A 22,327-nucleotide genomic window follows, 5' to 3' on the forward strand; every position below is an offset into this window, starting at 1 on the left:
ATTTAGAATTTTATTCTGTGTACGATTTTTTTTTTTTTTTTTTTTATTGAATACATAATCTCACACCTAGTGACATTCTAGTTATGTAAAAACATCTGTATTCCATGTAGTCCCCGCTTAAATCTGATACAATCTACACAACTACACTGCACATCGGTCTTTGAGGCCCTCTGGTCAGCATCGGCTCATTATATACAGTGCCTTGTGAAAGTATTCATACCCCTTGACCTTTTCCACATTTTGTCACATTACAACCACACTCGTAGATTTATTTTATTGGGTTTTCATGTGACAAACCAACACAAAGGGGCGCATAATTGTGAAGTGGAATGAAAATTAAACATGGTTTTCAACTTTTCTTTTATAAATAAAAAACCGAAAAGTGTGGCTTGCGAAAGTATTGAGCCCCCCCTGAGTCAATACTTTGTAGAACCACCTTCAATGCAATTGTCTTTTGGGATATGTCTCTACCAGCTTTGCACATCTAGAGACTGACATTTTTGTCCATTCTTTGCAAAATAGCTTGAGCTTCAGATTCAGCGTCAGATTAGATGGAGAGAGTTTGTGAACAGCAATTTAAGTCTTTCCAGATATTCTCAATTGTATTTAGGTCTGGACCTTGATTGGGGCATTCTAACACATGACTATGCTTTGGTCTAAACCAATCCATTGTAGATCTGGGTGTATGTTCAGGGTAGTTGTCCTGCTGAAAGGTGAACCTCCGCCCCAGTCTCAAGTCTTTTGCAGACTAACAGGTTTTCTGCCCTGTACTTGGCTCCATCCATCTTCCCATCAACTCTGACCAGCTTCCCTGTCCCTGCTGAAGAAAAGCATTCCCACAGCATGATGCTGCCACCACCATGTTTCATGGTGGAGATGGTGTGTTCAGGGTGATGTGTAGTGTTACATTGCATTTTGCATTAAGGCCAAGTTTGGTCTCATCTGACCTAAGCACCTTCCTCCAACCCTTGCCACAAACCATGCGGGGGACACAGCATAGTCAGATGAGAAGTTTTTGGCCTAAATGCAAAATGCAATGTGTGGCGGAAAACTAATACTACACATGACCCTGAACACACCATCCCCACCATGAAACATGGTGGTGGCAGCATCATGCTGTGGGGATGCTTTTCTTCAGCAGGGACAGGGAAGCTGGTCAGAGTTGATGGGAAGATGGATGGAGCCAAGTACAGGGCAGAAAACCTGTTAGTCTGCAAGACTTGAGACTGGGGTGGAGGTTCACCTTTCATGCACGTCTCGGACAATGAAATTAGGCAATACCCCCTAAACTGGCCTGTTTCATTATACAACGTGAACAACTGCATGAATTATACTTCGTACACGGACCCTTGCAGCTGTAATTGCAGCGATAGGTGTTTCTACAAAGTATTGATTCAGGAAGGCTGAATACTCTTGCACGCAACACTTTTCAGTTTTTTATTTATAAAAAAAATGAAAACCATGTTTCATTTTCATTCCACTTCACAATTATGCGTCCCTTTGTGTTGGTATATCACATGAAATTCCAATAAAATAAATGTACGCAACGTGACAAAATGTGGAAATGTTCAAGGGGTATGAATACTTTTGCAAGGCACTGTAATTGTTTTCAGCTCAAGTTTGCAATGGTTTATGAGTAGTTCCTTCACTCGTACACAAAATAATACAGTCGTGTACCTTTGCCTTTATTCCGTTTTCTATTTTTTTCCCCCCAAATCCAATGTTTTATGGCCACGACTAGCCAGACGGATGATTGGCTTGGTCCAGCCTTAAAACTCTTTATTTAATGATTTTCTGATTAGTCAATGGAGAAAATGAATGGGGAATTTACTTCCATAACAGAACTGTTAAAAAAGGGGGCGGTCACTGCTGCGCTCTATTGGTTTTTGTTTTTGTCACGTGGACTTGCCAGCCAGCCAATCGTACACGAAAATAATTTTGAAAATAACCCGCCATGTTGGTTTTACTCGTTAGAGTGTTGGTGTTGTTGACGTCGCGGTCGTAAGTTTTACAGGTTACAGGTAAGAATGACGATTAAAGTCTTTATACAAATGTTCTGTCTAATTCAATGCTTCTTAATAAACAAACATAAACCCGTTCCAAATATGTTATGTTCCATATAATGTTTTGCGGAGGTTTTGTACCTTGAATAACGATAAACGAGGGAATAAAGCTAAATGCTGTTAGCTTAGCAGGAAACAAAAATAGACATAGACAAAACATAAGTCCCTGTAAATATATGTTAAGATATAGGAATACACTCCACTGTGCAATAGCTTAAACTGAACCAGACATGTGCCATAATATATGGGTATACCACAACTTAACCCTGTTTCATGCTCTTCCAGGTAACGTTAGGTTGTCATCATGGAGTCCCGCTTTGCTACGCTGCGCCAGCGAGACAGCAGCGTGTCCATGCTGAGGGTCAAAGTGTCCCGTAGGCTTTCGCATAGTCAGAAGGAGAACAGGGAAAAGGTTGTTAATTCTCGGAGGCAGATGGAAAAGCTGTCTGAAATGGACCAAAGCAGCATAATGGATGCTTCCGTTGTGACGAGAAACATGTCAGTCATTCAGGAGAAATCGGTCTTGAAAGCTGTGAAAAGTAAGTATTGGTGGGATGTCTCCTCTGGCTCTATAACATTCTTATATATATATATATATTCGTTATATAGGCATTTCCCTTCCATGGAACAATGGTTTGTACTTTAAGTGATGCTTACTTGCTAAAACATGTTTTTCAACATTCTTTGAATTATTGCCTTTGGACTTAGTTTCCCCCCAACTTTCACTTACATAAAATATATTGCTGGATTATAAAAAAGAAAAGCCCTTGTATATCACTTTCAATTTGCTAGGGTCAGTCAGGTTAAGTCTGTATTGGCCGCTGACACTTTTGTACTCTTTGTTGAAGGGTTTCATCTGTCCTTCTGTCTAAAAGGGCAGTTTTCTTCTTCACATTGCAGTATTTCTGTCACCTCAACTCTGCACCTCCTTGGTTCCCCTTTTAGCTGATGCAGGACTGGATCGACTGAAACAGCTGGAGCGCTGGAAGGAGAGGAAAACACTGGAGAAGGAGAAGAGTAAGAGGGAAAAGGAGCGAAAGGACGTCTTCAAAACTGGCGTGTACCATCCAAAGGACACCTTTGCCTGTGTGACTCTGCCTCAGGTCCCGAAGAGCAAAGCAAGACCCAAAGAGGTAGGACAAGGTCCAGGTCCAAGGGGCATTTACAGATGTGGGGACATTCGATCCGGGTTTGGATAACGTTATTAATCCTCGGGGAAAGTAGTTTGTGTTCCAGTCTCTCTGATCAAGATGGAGGACTGTACAAATAGAAAACAAAGTTGTTGTGGTTAACAACAACTTGGTTAATTCTGTCCTTCCTTCAGGTAGTGGTCAACGTGAGCCAGACCTCCAGAGTTACCCGTTCTGGGAAACGCCAGCCGCAGCCTCAAAAGGTACTTGAAGTGTCAGAAGTCAATTTATCCATTCATCATCCTATGATTCATGTGTTTGTAGCACTGGTTGTCACACAATTAAGACTTTTTTTCCTCTTAATTCTTTCCTCCAGACTCTGCCGCCACAGAAAGAACCTGAAAAGGTCCATTCAGTGAAAAAAGGTATATTGTAATAAAGTAATTACATGGGTAATAGAATAGAATAGGTCTTTATTTGTCATTGTCACATGTACAACAAAATTCAAAGTGCTCTCTAGTCAGTGCAACATTTAAGAGTCTATAAAAATATATATAATTTAAAATAATAGTGTTACTAGTTTAAATAACATATAGCAGCATACATAAACACACCCATTTCTACATACCCAGTCACACATAAGAAAAACAGTATGAACACACAGTCAGACTGTGTGTAATGAAGCTCACTTTACAAGTAATCTAGAAGTGTCACTCTCAAAAGTTGAAAAATCCCAGGCCTCTATTTAAGGTGATTTTTATCATGGCTCTTCGTGTAAAACGGTCGTTTTGTACAACATTCAGAAAAAGACCTGCCTATTTGTGTGACATTCAGGGAAAGTAAATGTGCATTAAATAAACATTGTCATTCCTAATTCGGGTGGGAGGAGATGAAATAGTCATAGGTGACGATAATGGAGTAAAAGCATTGATTTAGATTTACAGTAAAGCCAACATCAAATGGTCTTGGGCAGTATTTTTAATAATTCTCAATATATTTCATAAATATCTTCATTTTCTGTCCCAGTGGAGCCTTCTGTGGGGCGGACCACCAGAAGCCGTGTGGCGGGAACACAACCTGTGCCGGTGTCGACCAGAGCTAAAGCCACAGGTAAACGAAAGATCAACGCAGAGTTTGTTAATGTTTAAAAAAGTTTTAAAAAGACATACATCATCATCATCATTCATATTTATTGTGGCTCCAGTTGATCAAAAGAATGATCGTTTTATAATGGCGCATTCTTTGACCGCTTAACTCCTCCTTCCTCTCCATCTCGTGTGCCTGTAGCGGAGCCGGTCGGTCGAGCGATGTCCACCAGGTCAGCCAGGGGCCCACCTGTAGCTTCAATACCCAAGGCTAAAGACAAGCACACTGCCGGTACGGGCTGCATCACTGGAGATGTGGTGCCAGTTTTAAAATCCATGTTTTAACTTGTGGTCTTTATTAAATCTTTTGTTTATAACGTTAACAAAATGATGATGTTTTGTATTCTTTTGTATGTCAAGATGCAAGCCTGGTCAGTGGAACACGGAACATTTTAAAGAAAGCAGAGCTTTTATCTGGGAAAGCAAGTACAAATAAAGGTACTGACTGTTTAACATCACTATCTATACCGCACTTTCTTTAATGGCTATACCACAATATACCTGGAATGTTCTCATTTTCAACCTTGCCCCAATGAACTTTTGGAATGTGATTTGATGTATGATTTGCTGTTTGTTCTTTATTTCAGTGACATTTGAAGAGCAACCCATTTTAACCAAGGTAAGCATTTTGGGTTCCTGCAGTTGCATTTATTAACCTTTTTTCGGTTTTACATTGATTGTCTGGATACCTGGATCCTAGTTTTCCTTCATGTTCCCTATAGGAGTCTGATTCAAGGGAACCAGAACAGGAGGACGGCCCTCCAACCGACATTCCCATGGAGGAGGAAGAGGAGAGGGTGGTGAAGGATGTACCGGCTGGCCCACTTCCTGTCGAGGCCCCGTCTACCTTCGCCCCTCAGGGCTTTTTATTCCAGGCTCCCGTGGGCCTGTCAAGCTTCAAGTTTGAGCCCCTCACTCCACGCTCTGCAGACTCCTTCCTCAGGCCCAGGTCGGTCAGAGTTGGTTAACATGGCAACTCTTTTGTTGCTGTATTGAAGTACAAGTCCTTGCTGCTTCTATTTAGTATTACTTTTTTCCTCTTTTTTTTAAAAATACAATTTCGGTACCTTTTTTTATTTTTTTTAATTTTTCTTCTGTCATCTCCAGTCCCAGCCTTAATTTCCCTCCAGTTCCCGCCTTTAACTTCGAGCTCCAGGCTGAGCCGAGCAGCTTCCTCCCCCTCCACTCCCCGCCTCATACCTCTCCAGCCCTGGCCCCCCAGCCGGACCCCATCAGCCCCCAAGCGCCAGTGCACGATGTGCCCTACTTCCGGTAAGATAATTGTTTATCTTTTTGATGTTATCTGTATACCAGTTTTTTTCTACTATCGTGTTATGCATGGTAGCAGCAGCTAGTTAGTAAACACATATGTAGAGCAAATTAAACATGAGCTCGCTGATTCTTCTACTTCGCAGGCTAGTTATGACGTGCTTTTCAAAAAATGACTGTGAAAGGGGTCTGTTAAGAGCTTGTATTGTACCGCCAGGAAAGGACTTCACGGCTGATGCAGAATAACTTATTTTTGGGACACTTCTTGACAGCAAAATATTTGGTTTGATTTAAGAGTATGTTCATGGGAAGATACAGGCAGCAATTTGCCATGCTTACATTCAATGAGACAATGGGTGTACATGATTACATGATAAACTTTCACATCCTGGGTAGTAGCAACAAAGGAATCAAAGGTGAGGGAGTGACCATCGTTGAGATTTTAGGATTGGCCATGGCTGAAGTCAGCTAAGTTAATTTGCAATACTCTATGGGTGAAGTGGACCTGTCTGGAAGGCTGCAAGGCAGTTAAAATAACATGCACAACAAAGGAGTCAGTCGATTGGCATGGCCTCAGTATCAGTAAAGTAAAACGTCTTTCAACTAGCGAGAGCAAGGGAGGTATCTCTTGGTCAAAGGAGAATGAACCAATTCCTATTCAATTGACTAGTAGTAGTAATAGTATAAACAAGGTTTATTCAATTTGTAAATAATTGTGTATTATTTTTACGATTCAATATTCCTGACTAACATGAATGAAAATGCAACGGTCTTGTTGTTGATCTTTTATCTTTTTAACTTTTAAGACTCCAAATGGTGTTGGAGACCGAAAAGCTGACTGGCCTGTCAGCGCTCTGGGAGCCCAGGGTGCAGGACGAGACCATCCCAGAAGAGAGTATGTCTGACTGCATGCGTTTTCTTTTTAGTGTTCTACCTTTTTTTTTTATTCATCTATCTTTAATTAAATCCCCACATGTCCTTATTGTGTGTGTGTGTGTGTGTGTGTGTGTGTGTGTGTGTGTGTGTGTGTGTGTGTGTGTGTGTGTGTGTGTGTGTGTGTGTGTGTGTGTGTGTGTGTGTGTGTGTGTGTGTGTGTGTGTGTGTGTGTGTGTTTAGTGCGGGACAGCATGCGCACAGTGGTGGGCCAGGCCAGGCTTCTCATGAAGGAGCGTTTCGGCCAGTTCCGTGGACTGGTGGACGACTGCGAGCTGGGCAGAGGGGAGAGGATCACCAGCTGCATGGACCTTGAGGGCTTCTGGGAGATGGTTTATTACCAGGTCAGAGGCCAACGTTTTGACATCACATGGTCTAGTGAAGAAACTACTGCACCATTCTAACGGATTATACTTTTGAAAGCGTGACATGAAGCAATCCTTCCTCTTTCTTAGGTGGTGGATGTAGAGAAAAAGTTTGCTGCCCTCAAGGAGGCGGAGGCCAGGAATTGGGTGGAGGAGCTGAAGCCCGCCGCACCCCGACCGAAAAAAATGGTCAAGGTCAGTAGGGTCTCCCCGAATCCTTCATCGTCACAAAAAAAGCAACCAGCACCCACTTGTTTGGTTGTAAAATATGCAATGTATTGTTACAACTGTGACAATTTCCCGTTTCCCCATGGACAGAAACCCCCCACCACTGCCCCTTCGGCCCCAAAGCCAGCGGGAGCCATGGCAGCGGGCAGGTCGCGCCTGGCCGCCGCAAAGGCCGCCATGAAGGCCGCCATGATGGCAAAGAAGCAGGCCGCAGAGGCAGCCAACACCTCACAGTCTGCTGGGAACGCCGTAGAGGATGAGGGCTCCCTCCCCCAGGAAGCCAAACCCCAGGCCGCCGAGCCCCCGGGGCCGGAGACGGTGCTTTTCCACGGGGGCTTCTTCCAGGTGGAGAGCCCCGCCAAGCTTCCAGGTAACGTGCCGCTTGAACTCGGATGTACACCTCACTGTTGAGGGAATGCCGGGTCAGTTCTCCCCTGTCCTGTGCCTCCCCTCCATTCTGCTCCACATTTGAGAATGTCCGAAGCCTTATCAACCATTCTCTTCTTTATTCCGGTCCGTCCTGCAGGCTCAACCAAGAAACCCCTCCGTCTGAGTTGTGCGGTCCCGCCTCGGCCCTCCTCTCAGCACTTTATGCTCAAGTGCGCCACCCCCACCAGAGCCACCAACTCCACCCCCGCCAGAGCCACCAACTCCACCCCCGCCAGAGCCACTAACTCCACCCCTGCAAGAGCCACTACCACCACCACCAACACCAGTCCTGTCAGAGACACCACCACCCCTGTCAGAGCCACCAGAGCCATCACCAGCCCTGCCAGAGACGCCATCACCAGCCCTGCCAGAGACGCCACCACCAGCCCTGCCAGAGACGCCACCTCTACCCCAGCCAGAGCCAGCAGAGCCGCCACCAGAGCCACCCCAGCCAGAGCCGCCACCACCCCAGCCAGAGACACCACCTCTACCCCAGCCAGAGCCAGCAGAGCCGCCACCAGAGCCACCCCTGCAAGGGACACCACCGCCCCAGCCAGTAACACCAACACCACCCCTGCCAGAGAAACCCCAGCCAGAGCCACCCCTGCCAGAACCACTACCACCACCCCTGCCAGAGCCACCCCATCCAGAGCCACTACCTCCACCCCCGCCAGAACCACCACCACCACCCCAGCCAGAGTCACCCGCAGAACACAGTTAACCTCCTGCTCAACCCCCGCCGACTTACTCCCCTGCAGCCCCCCCGGGGCGCAGAGCCAAGACGAACCTCTGGAAGCTAACGTCATAGCTAGCGCAGCGCATTCCCCAGCTAGCGCAGCGCAATCCCCAGCTAGTGCACCGTCATCTCCAGTGAGCCATGTCCTCGAGGGCCGCTCTCTGAGCTTCAGCCTCTCCCCCTGCTCAGGTGACACCACCACAGTGTTGGCTACAGACCCCAGCCACCCTTCTCTTTCATCCCTCCAAAGGATCCACATTGAGGGGCAGGAATCTATATGTGACACTCCGGACAACTCTGTTTTGGAGGTAAATGGTGTATAAAATATGTATTCATGTTATTGACCCTATATGGGATATCTATTGGGAATCTGGAACGTCTTTCCCTTCAGCTTCAGTCCTGTGTCTAATAAGGGTTCTCTCGGCTGTTTATTTTGCTGGGAAATGATCTTGTGTGGATTTTCTTCTTTTTTTCTCTTTTCATTTCTTTCCAGAATGTTCCTGGGCTGGACTTTGAGCGCTACCTCCAGCCCAGTGAGGAATGCAGCCCGTTTCCCGGGCCCGTCGCCATGGAGACGTTATCACCCATGGCGGTAGACATGGAGATGGGCAGTCCCATGGCGGCCGGCTCCGGGGACCTGCTCCCTCAGAAGGAAGCTTTGTCGACCCCTGCAGGTAACCGCTGGTAACGGGCCCGCCTGGCACCTGAACTTTACAGCTCTGTCACACAAGAGTAGGACATTTTAAAATGGAATCTAATGGGTTTATTTGTATTCATTTTTTTTTTTAAGAACCTTATTGTTTAGAGAACGTTTCGGAGAGCCATTCTATGTCCACTCTGTGTCTCTGACTGGCTTACCCCTTGTTGGGATCTTCACTCTCCCTACAGGCCTGCACGCGGTGACTTCAGATCTCACCCCACAGTATAAACAGGTTAATGTCCGCTCCACTGTGCTTTCACTGGTTTTCATTGTCCTCTTAAGATGTATGTTGGGAAAGGTGATGAGTGTCCTGACTGGTTTGGTTTGTTGTGGTTGTTTTCCCAGGCCCTGCCGGCCCAGTCAGACCTGCTCCTCTTCACCCCTGACCTCCGGGACAGAATTAGGGCATCCATGTGTCCCAGGGATCTCATGGTCTTTACTCCTCCCAAGGCATGAGCAAAAAGATTTTTTTTTTATGGGTGATTTTATGTTTTATTTTATTTGTATACCCAACATATTTTATTACTTTTTTGTTTCAATAAAATATCACAACTTTTAACTGAGTGATCACTGGTCTTTATTTGTTTAGTTATATTCAAGCACATTTTGAGTATTTCATGGCAGGGGAAACATGGTGCATAGAATAAGATACAGATGTAATGTAACTAAAGACCCTCTTTGAATATGAGCTGCTTGTTCTTCTTGCCTGTGGCTGTGGGGGCCAGAGATGAGCTGGAGCCCACTGGGGTCAGGGCCCCTGGGGAGGGGCCGTTCACCTCGTCCTCATCCTCTTCCTCCCTTTGCCTCTTCTCTTCCTCCCTTTGCCTCTTCTCTTCCTCCCTTCGCCTTCTCTCCTCCTCTTCTGCCTTGAGCTCTTTTATTTGCCTGGAGGACAGGAGTTTAAAATGGGCTTTTATATAGAAGTAGGTATTTTTTGATGTGATATGGAGGATTTATGTGGTTCCTAATGGCTACTAAAAACTTGATTAAGTTGTGGTTATACTGCCATCTTTAAACTAAATCAGTGTATTCAACCCTTTTACTATTAAAGTAATTTACTGGGTGTTTCATCCAAAGTGACTTGCTCTGAATTAAGTTAATGTCACTCAGGAGCAGGTAGTGGGTTAAGGAATCTAACCTCAAGCATTCCCACAGGTTAAGCTGTGCTCATTGGGATCCAAATAGTACTTTCCTGCTGCCTAGCCACTCCTGCAACCTCCGTCCGCCTTAGTTGGATCCTGCTACGTTTGCAGTAACTGCAGAAAGTACCTGGCTCTCTCTTGGGCCTTGGCCAAGGCGATGCGTTGCCGGGCCTTCTGGCGACACCTCTCGTCCTGTACCTCCTGGTCCAGGCGCTGGCCGTGCTCATAGGCAGGGAAAAACAGCTGGCTGAAGAACAGGTGAGTCCTCTGAATCCACATGTCCAGCTCACTCTCCTCTGCCTCCTTCTCAATGACCCCGGTCTGTCTGGTGGCCTCTGTGTGATTATAAATATATAAACAGTTCACTACCGCCCACTTATCGAGGAAGCTGGAATTCAGTGGAACAGATGGAAGACCGAAGACCAGGCTGTGTACCGCTAGTGTTCAGATGGAAGCTTTTGCTCTCCAGTGCGGAGGCCTGCTGCATGGACACACTGACGTATGCAGAGGACACCAGGTCGTCTGGGTCTGGCCCCTGCTGGCCACTGTGTCTACTAACTGTTGAAAGATCTATAAAAAAAAATACAAAATACAATTTTTATATGATTTCTTTTATCAGCAATATATGGTGGTGGAATAAGGAAAAATAACAAACCCGTCGTGGGATCTTTGACACCAACTTCAGATTTCTCAAAACTGGAGGAATTCAGAGCCTCCATCGATTTCTCCATCTAGTCATTAAAATAATTTTTGTTTTTGGCCTTCAGCTTGATCAAATGTGTTAGAGCTCAGGGAATACAATCATTGTATCCATTTTTAGATGTAAATGTGAGAGTGAAGATCAGAAAACATTTGGAAATGCTACTTTTAATGAATCCAGAGTGATTATGCATTTTCCTGTTCCTTATCGGAGCCTTGGTTGGCTTGGTTCAAGACAGACCCACCTCTGACTTGGAGCTGGAGTCTTCAGTGCCGCTCAGTGATTTGACTTTCGCTGCATCCTGAATAACCAATGTTTTAATATAAATAAATACAGAGGAGAGAGTAAAATTCTTACACAAATAGCATTGTTTGTTTTCTCAAGGATTGCACTAAAAAGCAGAGGGGGAATCCGGATTCAGGAAGTCTGCGTACTTTCCGAAAACCGGATTTCTCGACCACTGCTAAAAAGTGATAGTACTGGATCAACGGGACAACTCTTAGCCGGACCCGCTGTGGATCAGACAGGGAGGAGGGGCTGACCGTCTGGGAGAGGAGGGTTGTCGTCGATGGGGGGCTGTCCCCTGCTAGAGAGGCCCTCTGGTTGGGAGGGCCGGGCTGGCCCCCCTGGGGTGGGTGGTCTCTAGCTTCTTCATCCCGCTCCACATCTGCACAACCAAGGAGCACCTCGAAGAACTCCAGGAATGTAACCTGGGCGAGGGTGAGTGATGGTCTGTGTGAGAGGTGCTTAGCTGCTTTCAAACTGAAAGATGTACTGGTTTGTGTTAATTAAACATTAGGTGATTAAGATATACCAATCTTAATTTTCATCAGACTAATGTACAGAGAGAAGAAACACTGTTAGTCAGTGCAGTATTAACCTCTTGCTCCAGGTTGCAGCAGGACAGGATGCTGGGGTCTTGGTGCATTGCAGCAATGATCTCCAGTAGCTTCCTCGCGGTCAGTTTAGTGTCCAACACATTGAGATCCTGGTGAGATAACAGTGACAAACACTAATAGTGAGAAACGTCTTCTGCTTGTAACTTCTAATACCTGGAAGAGAGGTGGATTTAGCTTTGCTATATATTCTATCTTATAACTGTGCCTTGCAACTGTGGTTATAATAATCATTCACACCGGAATGTGTATCATCCTAAAGCAATTGTATTTGTATAGCCCTCACAATTAATCAATTAGTCTAATAGGGCTTCACAGGCCACCTTTTATTACACCCCCCTCCCACTATCCCTCCAAAGAGCAAGAAAGAATAGCAAGCTCCCTTGGTTATCAATGAAGAAACTTTGAGAAGGAACATAGCATAGTGGGGGTTTCCTCCTTCCATGGATGATGGATAATGAGCAGGCATAAGGGAAGCATAACAAGCTCAACCTTTAAGTACAATCAAACTGCCTCAGGTATACCTTGAACATCAACAGCAGCTGCCGGTAAGTCATGGCGTGGAGGGGGGAGGCCGTGTGGCTGTCCTTTCTCATAGCCTGATAGATCCTCCAGCAGGTCTCCATGTAGCTCATGGCGATGTGAACTCGTTCCACATTACAGAACAGAAAACCTGTTTGAAATCCACAAGAGAGAAGGCATAGTCGATAACAGAGGTACCGATAGTGGTTGAGAGACTGTGATAGTCCATAAGAGACAGCGTAATTGTTAAGCTGAGAGAGGGCTTATTCCCTGTAAAATGCTGTCAAATCTGTGTGTGCAAATCGCTCCTGTACCTTTAACAATCATTGCATTAGGAAGAACGTTGTCTTTCATGAGTTTGGAGAAGCACTCTGCTAAAATGTTCTTCTGAGACCTGTGATGGGATGAGATTGATGAGATTTCTGTGTGTGTGTGTGTGTGTGCGTATGTATGTGTCACCATGGAATGGCTTTCCCATTCATTTCCTTATTGATAGTGTGGATCGGTACCCCAGGGCCTGGTGGTAGGTGTGGTAAGCTACGGACACCAGGGAGCTGATGAGACAGGGGAGCAGGATGCCAGTGTAGGGAGAGACGATTTCCCCTGGTGGTGTGAAAAGAAAGAGAGCATATATAACACACTCACACTCACACAAAACAAAGTTCAACATGCAGTTACAGGAGAACACATGGTTGGTTAATATAACTGCTTTGAAGTCTGTAACAGCTTACAAGTTTCTGTCTTGTTCGGTAGAGATACCCCGGCTGGGACTCAAACCACATGACCACCTGTTCATGACAGATTGATCACATCCACATCTGTACGACTGCAGGCTCACCTGGCACTAGGCGGTCCAGCTGAGCCAGAGAGGAGCCATGGAGGTGGACCTTACAGTCCAGGAGCAGGCGCCAGTACTGCAGGCGTGACAGCAGGAACACGTTATCGGGCGACTCGGCGTGGCCCAGGCTGCTGTAGAAGCTGTAGATGGACCGGAGCTCCGTCACGTGCCTGAGCACCACATACTCCACCTGCAGGATCAGAGTTTCTGAGTAAAGTAGAGTCTGGGGGCAGGCTCTGTCCGGAGCTGTTGGGCGTTCACGGGATCAGGTACCTGTTTGTGCTCCGAGGGCCTGCTGCTCGCGGGGAGTTTATCCAGCAGGAAGTCGATATCGAGCTCCATGTACGGGCCCAGCACGGAGGTAAAGCCCTGGCCGGGCAGCCTGTGGGTCGGTCCGCCTACGATGGAACATAACACCACATTGGTCCACCAAACTCAGCTGTGTTCAAGGAAACCAAAAACCGTGGCAGCCCTGTTGCTCCTCCAGGTTATGCAGATTCCCGTACAACAGTGATGATAATGAGGACTGTCTGAATCCAAAGAGCTCCGTGAAGCTCACCACAGGGGCTGTGGTGGGGATCGGAGCTGGTCCAATCGTCCGGACCCGACTGAGGAGACTCCACCATGTGGTCGTCCACAAACTCTCTTTCAATGCTGCGACCGTTTGTAAACGTATACTTTCCCTAAAACGAGAAAAAAAAAATCACAACGGCGAGGTCACTTTAACTTGGAACACACCTTGTCGTCTCATTTCAATTTAAACTCATTTAAAACATGTGATGATGTTGGAGTATGAGGTCAAATGTCGCCCACCGGGGTAGCATGGCCTATGTGTTAGTGTTTTACCCGTCCATGTTTTTCGTTTTTCTTCCACTCTCCTTGGTAACACTCCCCACTGGCGTAGCAGAAGGAGCCGTGGCCGTGCCTCTGCCCCAGGACGAAAGCCCCCTGGTATTCGTTCCTCTTGGGGTACTGGGACCCGGGCACCCGCCAAATGAACCAGGTGTGGGTGCCCTGCCCATGCTGCAGAAGAACTCACCAGTGACTACTTGGCCCCACTCCATCATTTGTAGCAGTCTGATTAGACCGACTTATGTGAGACTAAATGAGGGTGGATGTATTGTGCGGCCTTATCATTTCAGTATCAGGGAGATCATTTTTTCAATAAAGAACTAAGGGGTTTCTCGTTTTGGGTACGTCTTGTTACATCCACCGTGTGAAAGCCAGAGAGGGAGTCAGAATCATGGTATGTTATTGACCTGAACACCGTTGCTCCATGTCCCAATGTAACGCTCCCCCAGTGTCAGCCACTTCATGGTGCCTTCCCCATGCCTGGCGTTGTCCGACCACTCCCCCTCATACACGTTGCCGGAAGGATAACTGCAAAGGGCACACATTATGAACGATCTACCTATCTAGTCTCACTGTTTTACCATCTGTCATTGAGCAGATACTTTTACCCAAACGGACATAGTTGCCTCAAGAGGCCTACAGTAAAGATAGACTGTGGACATGAGGTACGGACCACATACCCTTATGGTAGGACATCGAACACCACTGCCCACTGACTAGCCTGTCCGGCCCTCCTCTTTATAACTAAACCAACTTTATTTAGTGACTGTCTGGCTGGTGCTGTTGTCCATACCGTCTCACTCCCCAACCTTCTCTCTTGTTCCCCTTCCAGTGACCATCGTACCAGGAGGTCTCTTCCTGATTGTAATAGATCACACCCTAGTAATAAACAAACAGAATATTAAACAGCACAGGTTTAACACGGCTTTACTGTCTCTATATTAATCCAGATGTGCCTCATTCTTCATTCACCTTGCCATGTCTTTTCCCACGGTGCCACTGGCCTCTGTACAGCACAGGTGTGTTGGCACATCTGTGGGTTCCGATCCCATGACGTATGGCGTTGTAAATATCCCCCTCGTAGGAACTGCCGTCCAGCCAGGTGTACTTTCCATGGCCCATGGGCACGTTGGCTACAAACTGGCCCTGTGGCCATCAGAAAGTTTAGAAGTTCAACAAATATTATTTCATTATTTTGTAGGACATATTTCTATGCAAAGTCTCAAAATATTTACCTCGTATTTCACTCCATCTGACCACGTGAAGAGACCAGATCCCTGAATGAGACCCTCAGAAAATGTACCCTTTAGTGAGGAATACAATGGATTTCAATACTAATTCAGATCTTAGATGTTGAATACAGCTTTAATGTTGTCAGTAGGGGTACCTTGTACACATGACCACTTTGGAAATGGGCAACACCCTCTCCATGCATTTTGTTTTTGTACATTTCCCCTTCATACCTGCCAATGCCGGGGGAAAACGATTAATAATATTGCATTCATTATCATTAAGCACAATTGTTTCCCTATTATGATAATGAGGACTATGCCTGCATGAAAAAAATGTTATTTAACTGGATATGAGGGTCATTTTCTCCACTGTTCACCTCTGAACGATAATATCAGAAACGGCAGGAGGTTCATATATTTCTTCCTTCTTGTGCTGTTGATCTACGACACGTCCGTGTCGCGACCACTCAGACGTCTCCACCGCTGGGTCCGCCGCCTGCCCCACACCTGGGGACCCCGACACGGAAGGAGCCGGAGAGTCATCCAATAGCTTATGTTCTGTTGCGTCGGATGATCTTCTGCCAGTTTTATTCTTCCTCTCTCCTTTTCCCATTTCGTAGTATCGATGTTTTACTCACTCACACTCAGAAAGCGTTGACACAATCTCCATAGCAACCAAGGCAAACTAAAAAGTACGGAAACTTTACTGGTCCAAAATGTGCCCTCTTCAAACTACATTAAAACGGGTACTGGGTATGTCAATTCATATATGGCAGTGATTTATCATGAAATCGTGTTTTGTAATTTCATTACAGGCAAACTGACTGTAATTATCCCTCTAGTACTTTTATTGTACCACTGGTATGCATATGCCTATTTATTGGCCAAAGAAAAGTTTGTAGGCTATTGAGGTTCATCGTGATTTTACAGTAAAAAACATTTTTGTTGGGGTACATTTTTTGACATAATTCTCCCGGCTTCAATAATATTATACACTATATATATCTGGGAAATCGTTCATTAATGTGCCTTACTTTATTGCAGACTAGGCACAGCATTACTTCATATTCAACAAAATAAATAAATAATAATGAAACAAAACATTCAAAAACATTCTCACTTTATTAAAACAAACACATAAAAAAAAAATAACTCAGTGGAAATACACAATCTAGAATTTCTTTTGCGCTAAAGTGTTTGGTTCAGTCCTGTGAGAGGACGTCCAGGTTGACCAGGTGTCTCATGGTTGGCCGGCCGTGGGGACAGTTCCAGGGCTGCTCTATCTCTCCCATGTGGACCACCAGTTTCTTCATCTCGGAGACATTGAGGGCCGTACCGATCATCACCTTGGGATGCCAACACAGGGGTTACACAGGAAGGACGGTTGAGAACTGTTAATGGTTCTCCTCCACTTAAATGTATATTTAATAAGTTAGGCATTAAATCTTAAGTAACATGTTGTTGCAAGCATTCGTTTGCACTTCACATCCAGTATGGACGTGGTTTCATTCGCAAGATTTAAAAAATAACTGCTCCAACGATTAAAATGTCCTCACTCAAGCCACACATGCACGCACACGCACACACTCACAGATTTCCGACAGGCGCGGGAAGCGAACATTTGTCTGACACGTGACGGCCGACACATGACCCCCGGGCTGTCACTCAGCATGAAGATCAGCTCCTCGATGTCCGCAGGCCCAAACGTCCAGTTCTTACTGGTGGGCAGAGACACTAGCTTCACCCGCTCCATCACCTGGGCTACAGCGGCACACCACAAACATGCAGGAGTCTTTAGTCACAATTCTACATTCAACACCTACTGTGAAACGTACTACAGTTCACTCTGAAGTAAAGGATCAATTTTGCATTTCTTTGAATTTCTTTGGCAGTCGTGAGGCGTCTCTCTCAAGGTCTTTTTCATACCATCCTCATCGATTAGGAAATCGAAACCATTCTTCTGGAAAATGTCAACATTCTCCATGAGGACATTCTCGCTGACTGCCGGTAGATGAAGCTTCTGTGGTCTAAAAGAAATGTACAAAAAAAAAAAGCCATTGCTTAGTGAGATTGCTTAGCGAAAAACCTTGAGTCATATGTTCATGCAGGGTTGTTCTTCTTACGCAATGAGTCTCTGCCCTTGGAGGGTGGTGTGCTGTTGCAGCATCTCAAAGTTGTACTTCTCGTCCGAGGCGTGCTGGTCGATCATGAAGATGTCAGAGTTCAGCTTGGTGATGATGAATCCCAGGTTGAACTGGCCGATGATCTCCATGTCCTTGAATGTGTCTTTACTGTGGAAATGCGGAAAGGGAAAGCTCAGAAGTACGACGGACGAAAACAAAAGCAGTCACAAGCTGCAATATCATTGTAAACCTTTTAGATTTGTGCCTTTCAAAACTTTCCAAATGATAATTATTGTTATGACCTGTAGTAACTATTCAAAAATACAATAGAAGTCAAACTATTGGTATAATGGATTTGTATGTCCATGCATGAAAGGAAAATCCAGTTGGCAGTTGTTAAATGAGCAGGCGGTTCATACACAACTGTTTAAGGAGGTCTTACCTGATCTCCTTCCTCAGTTCATCCTCAGCACTCTGGTTCTCCCCCGGGCTGATCTTGGCCCTGAAGCGCCTGTACTTCAAGCGGTCGCTGTCCATCTGCCTCTGCCGCTCGTGCAGCCTCCCCAGCCGCCTGGCCAGCTCCTGGAAGCAGAACTGCAGCGGTGCCGTCCTCTTCTGGAGGCTGACCGGAGCGTCTACCGTTGAGAGGGAGGATCTGGATCTGTCCCGCTGGGTTGGTTCAGGTCCGGCGGCTGAACCGACTGAGTCCTGGCTCTCCTGGGTCCTGGCTCTCTTGGAGTCAGGGATCGGGGCGGTGTCCTCCTCACGGGAGGCAGACGGCTCCGTCTTCGTCCCCTGGGCTTCAGGGGACAGGGGCCAGTCTAAGGGTTCTTCCGACGCCACGACGTCTGCGATGCAGGGTTGTTCATCGGCCGAGGGTCCTTCCAAATCGCACCGTGGGCTCTCGGGCGTGGCGGTGGTCTGGGAGTCGCACTCAGACAGAGAGCTGCCTTTGCCAGAGTCTTCTACGTCGCTGTCTTGAGTCTTCCCGTACCGGAACGCATCGAGTGAGGACCTCCCCGCTGGGGAGGATCTCGTCGCCTCTCTGAGAGGTTTCACGGGCGACTGGATGTGGACGTGAGTGACGGCCCTCTCCGAGCCCTTGAAAAAGGACTGCAGGGTCTTCTGTTTTGAGCCACCGCTCTCAGGACTCTCCTGGCCTGGTTTGGTGTGGCTGGAGAAGGCAGCCCTCAGCCCCGCCAGGTTGAGCGAGGACCTGGGCCTTTGGACCTTGTGTTCATCCTCTCCTCGAGGCTCTATGACCACCTCACCATCGGATGGATCCTCCTGACGTCGTTCCAAACCGGGCCTTGGGTGCACAGATTTAAGGCTATCTACAAAGAGACAAATATACTGCATGAATGAAATACTCTTTACATCAAGTGATCAAATGTAATGAAATGTTTAAAGGACTGTTTTACTGCCAGATGTGAGGCTGGTTAGTTATAACAAACAACTTATATTTACATTTAGGGCATTTAGCAGACGCTTTTATCCAAAGCGATTTACATTAAGTACATTTGTCAGAAGAAACAGAAACAACAATATACGCCGTCTGTACAGTAAAGATGTTCATAGAAACAAGTGCCAAGCACTTACAGTTGCTAGGTTAACTGATTCTCCATATGCAACAAAGATAGATAGCATCATGAGGCATCTTATCCTAAGTACTATTTTTGAGTGCCAGGACGTGCAACATGCAATAAGTGTGAAAAGTGGATAGATGTAGGATAGTTAGATCAACTCCAGTCTCCAGCCTAGTTGATTAAGTCCACCAGGGAGATGACCAGGGACTCGAAGGAACTCTGTATCTATGCATCTAGGTAGACACCAGTGATGTTGGATTTTGAAATAGCTCAGGGTGGTGTTCTGCTTACTGCTGCTGAGAGTGGAGGGGTTGTGGTTGAGGCTGATCTTGTTGACCCCTGATTCATACATGGCCATCAGGGAGGTCTTCAGGATGGCCAGAAGGAGCTTCTCTTCTTGCAGGAAGATCTGTCGCTTGTCTGGGGTGACGTTCACGTCGACACACTCTGAAACGACACCATCAGAAATCAGGTTTTTAATAAGGCTTACTTCAGCTTCCTCTGTAGAGAGGCCCACTCATCGCACACGGTTTCCTTACCTGAAGCCACTGCGATGTTCAATGCAACGAAGGGATACTGGTGGCGGTTGTACATGTGGTACACCTCATTTACAAGCTTGGTCACCTAGAAGAAGAAAAGAGTTGAACCACAGGGTAGTCTTTTTGGACACAGAGAAACCCTATACACACCGAGGGTCAGGATTACCTTGGTAGGATCACACGGCCGTTTGTTGATGAAGAAGAACTGCCTGTCAGTGGCACTCCTTCCAACGCCGTGGTCTCCTCTCGACACAAACCCAGTGATCCTACAACCATTTATTATGTATATACGATTTATATAGTGCAGAGGGGACACATATACACACAGCATTTATTCAATAGCCTCCCTCACGTGAAAAGCTCTTTGGGAAGTTCTGCGTTGGTGAGTCCATAGTCTTCTTTGACACCGTCCGTAGGGCTTAGCTGCTGGAATTGTAGCAGACTTTGCAGCTGTAAGAAATAATATATTGATTCATACTTCATAATCAATCATTTAAAAATTGCATTTACATGACATAAAACTGACATGTATGTCGATGGACTGCAATATCAATAATGTCAATACATAAAGTGATTGATTATATTTACATCAGTGTCAGATGTAATTCCCAGGCTATGCTATTTTGTGACAATGCCTCACATGTAAAACTTAACCAAACATCATATTTCAATTCAGTGTTTATAAACGATTCAAGATGCAGATCTTCCATGATAAAACTAGTTTAGTCCAAATTAGTTTACATGCAATAGTGCACTGTAGGTGTATGCAACTGTAGTTTATGAATTCAAATGATCAAATTGAAAGAGGTGTTCTAACCTGTTTGGGTCCGTAAATAGCCCCTATGTTGTCCCTCATGCAGGGGCTTCCACTGGTGTTGAGCACCGGACTCCTTTTCCCCTGTCCTGTCTGGTTGGAGCAGGTTATCCTCACCCCAGTAGAGATGATACAATAGGACTGGAGGACATGGATCATCTTGGTGAATTCCTGAAAAAAAAGACAAAAGTACACAATTGCCGTCGAGGATGAAGAAAATATATTTTCAGCAGGCTGTTACAGATTTCAATCGACTTAATAAAATAAATAAATAAATAAAGTAAATAAAATAATTTAATTTTTTTTTATATTGGTGCTAAAATCTGGTGACTTACAGAGAGTGGAACATCCTTACCACCATGACTATTCCAGATTCCGCTCCCCCACCCACCTTTTTGATATTGCGCTGGAACTCTTTGTGACGGACGGGCAGGGTGTAGAAGAGCTGCCCCAGGCTGACAGTGGAGCCCTGCTGGCGGGGGTGAGGACAGCGCTGGACCAAGTGACCATTGTGGTCAAACACCAGCTTGGTGCCCACCTGGGCAGACTCATGGCAGGTCACCACACTGAGGTCACTAGCGGTTGGGAGGGGACGTGTGTGTGTGAGGGAAAATGTTAAAATTACTCCTTGAGTATTATCATTATAATTGGGTGTGCTCAGGCTTAGCCACTACACTATATGCATATGTTAATGTATTTTCTGTTTTAATTCACAAATATTTAGATCTTATGTATGTTGTTGATTACTGATTTGTGTCTCATACCTCAGAGCACATAATGAGCTGAGGGCTTCACCTCTGAAGCCAAATGTTTCCACATGAATGAGGTCAGAGAATTCTCGTATCTTCGAAGTGTGATGTTTTAATGCTGTGAAACAGAGGATGAGGATTAGAAACGTCATCGGGAATAAAAGTGATAGCACCCTTTGCATAGTTACAGAGAGCAAAATAATAAACTTACTCAGTCCTTCAAAGTTGGCCTCCTCTACTCCTTTGCCATTGTCTGACACTTCTACAAGTTCAGCTCCATTATCTTTCAGTCTAACATCTAGATCACACAAAGGCACAAGCATTATGTAAATTACAAGCTTTAAAGAAAGAGTACAGTGATTTGTAAACTGAGATGCATTGTAATATGTATTGCTACAAGTGATTTTCACGCACCAACATTGGTAGAGCCCGCATCAATGCTGTTCTCAACCAGCTCTTTGACAGCAGTAGCCAGGGTTAGCACCACCTGCCCTGAGCATATCTGGTGCACGGAGTGCCTGTCAATAGCTTTGATAGCTCCAGCGGGTTCCGAGCTGACCAAGACAAAGAACAGCAGGGAATAGTGAGAGAAACACAAAAGTATCTAATTATGCATTTATTGCAGAGAGAGGTAACAGTAAACAGTTTGACTGCTAGAATAAAATACCTCCTATCGATTCGTTCTACACTGAAGATGAAACAAACTAGTCTGATGAAATTAAGTTGAGTGCCGTTTTAAAGGACCAAATGTGCAGGGAACAATAACATACATATGTAATAACGTGCTATCTTACCACTCTTCATTCATTTCTATCCGTTGAAAATAGTCAAAGCAAATTTTGAATTATGTGAAGTCAGCTACCGGGGGAGACGGACAATGTAGCGAACACCAAGCTTTATAGTTTCTATAAGTGCACTTGAGTTTTCATTTCTTTACAGGCATGGCTACAGTCACGTTTTGCATTGGTAAACACTCGTCCTGCATGAATCATATGACGGCGTTTAGCGCGCGGCAGTCGAGAATTCTTCGCCTGTTTACGAGCATCAATTGTGCGTCAAGTTGCGCATAGTTGTAATACATAAAGTACTATTTTGTTGACAACGCACAATGGTGTATTACTTAGAAAATATGCGTTGTTTAAGTTCAGCAAATATAATTAGTGTATGGCCATAGATATACCTCTTAAAAATTCGAATCATTGCATCATTTAATGGTAAAGGCTCAGATAATAGGAAGTGTCTAGCAATTCATGGAGCTCGTGAAAACGAAAATTAAGTATCTTTCGGTGTTTTCATAGCCCAAAGTATTACTAAATATTTTTTTTTTCAGGAAGCA

At 45.5% G+C, this 22,327-nt stretch overlaps 2 protein-coding genes across 2 annotated transcripts; one reads left to right on the forward strand and one right to left on the reverse strand.

The window, feature by feature from the left end:
- Positions 1 to 1,972: 1,972 nt before the first annotated feature.
- Positions 1,973 to 9,495, forward strand: dlgap5 (discs, large homolog-associated protein 5). The gene is made up of 19 exons (XM_084485679.1): positions 1,973 to 2,021; positions 2,349 to 2,602; positions 3,009 to 3,196; positions 3,388 to 3,456; positions 3,570 to 3,618; positions 4,220 to 4,303; positions 4,481 to 4,570; positions 4,699 to 4,776; positions 4,926 to 4,957; positions 5,061 to 5,287; positions 5,446 to 5,610; positions 6,414 to 6,502; positions 6,724 to 6,884; positions 6,996 to 7,100; positions 7,224 to 7,503; positions 7,660 to 8,606; positions 8,792 to 8,972; positions 9,187 to 9,230; positions 9,344 to 9,495. Exons 2-19 carry the CDS (start codon positions 2,368 to 2,370, stop codon positions 9,452 to 9,454), a joined length of 3,135 nt encoding a protein of 1,044 aa, XP_084341805.1. The 5' UTR covers positions 1,973 to 2,021; positions 2,349 to 2,367; the 3' UTR covers positions 9,455 to 9,495.
- A 6,856-nt stretch (positions 9,496 to 16,351) lies between these two features.
- Positions 16,352 to 21,926, reverse strand: pms2 (PMS1 homolog 2, mismatch repair system component). The gene is made up of 15 exons (XM_084485723.1): positions 21,786 to 21,926; positions 21,406 to 21,545; positions 21,203 to 21,289; positions 21,007 to 21,109; positions 20,634 to 20,817; positions 20,246 to 20,413; positions 19,781 to 19,878; positions 19,595 to 19,694; positions 19,429 to 19,513; positions 19,181 to 19,336; positions 17,746 to 18,637; positions 17,304 to 17,471; positions 17,107 to 17,207; positions 16,772 to 16,941; positions 16,352 to 16,526 (listed from the first exon to the last, which is right to left on the reverse strand). The coding sequence occupies exons 1-15, from the start codon at positions 21,797 to 21,799 to the stop codon at positions 16,383 to 16,385; spliced, it is 2,610 nt and encodes an 869-aa protein (XP_084341849.1). The 5' UTR covers positions 21,800 to 21,926; the 3' UTR covers positions 16,352 to 16,382.
- Positions 21,927 to 22,327: the final 401 nt, after the last annotated feature.

The sequence above is a fragment of the Micromesistius poutassou genome (genome assembly GCF_964030765.1).
Source record: "Micromesistius poutassou genome assembly, chromosome: 21".
NCBI classification, from domain to species: domain Eukaryota; kingdom Metazoa; phylum Chordata; class Actinopteri; order Gadiformes; family Gadidae; genus Micromesistius; species Micromesistius poutassou.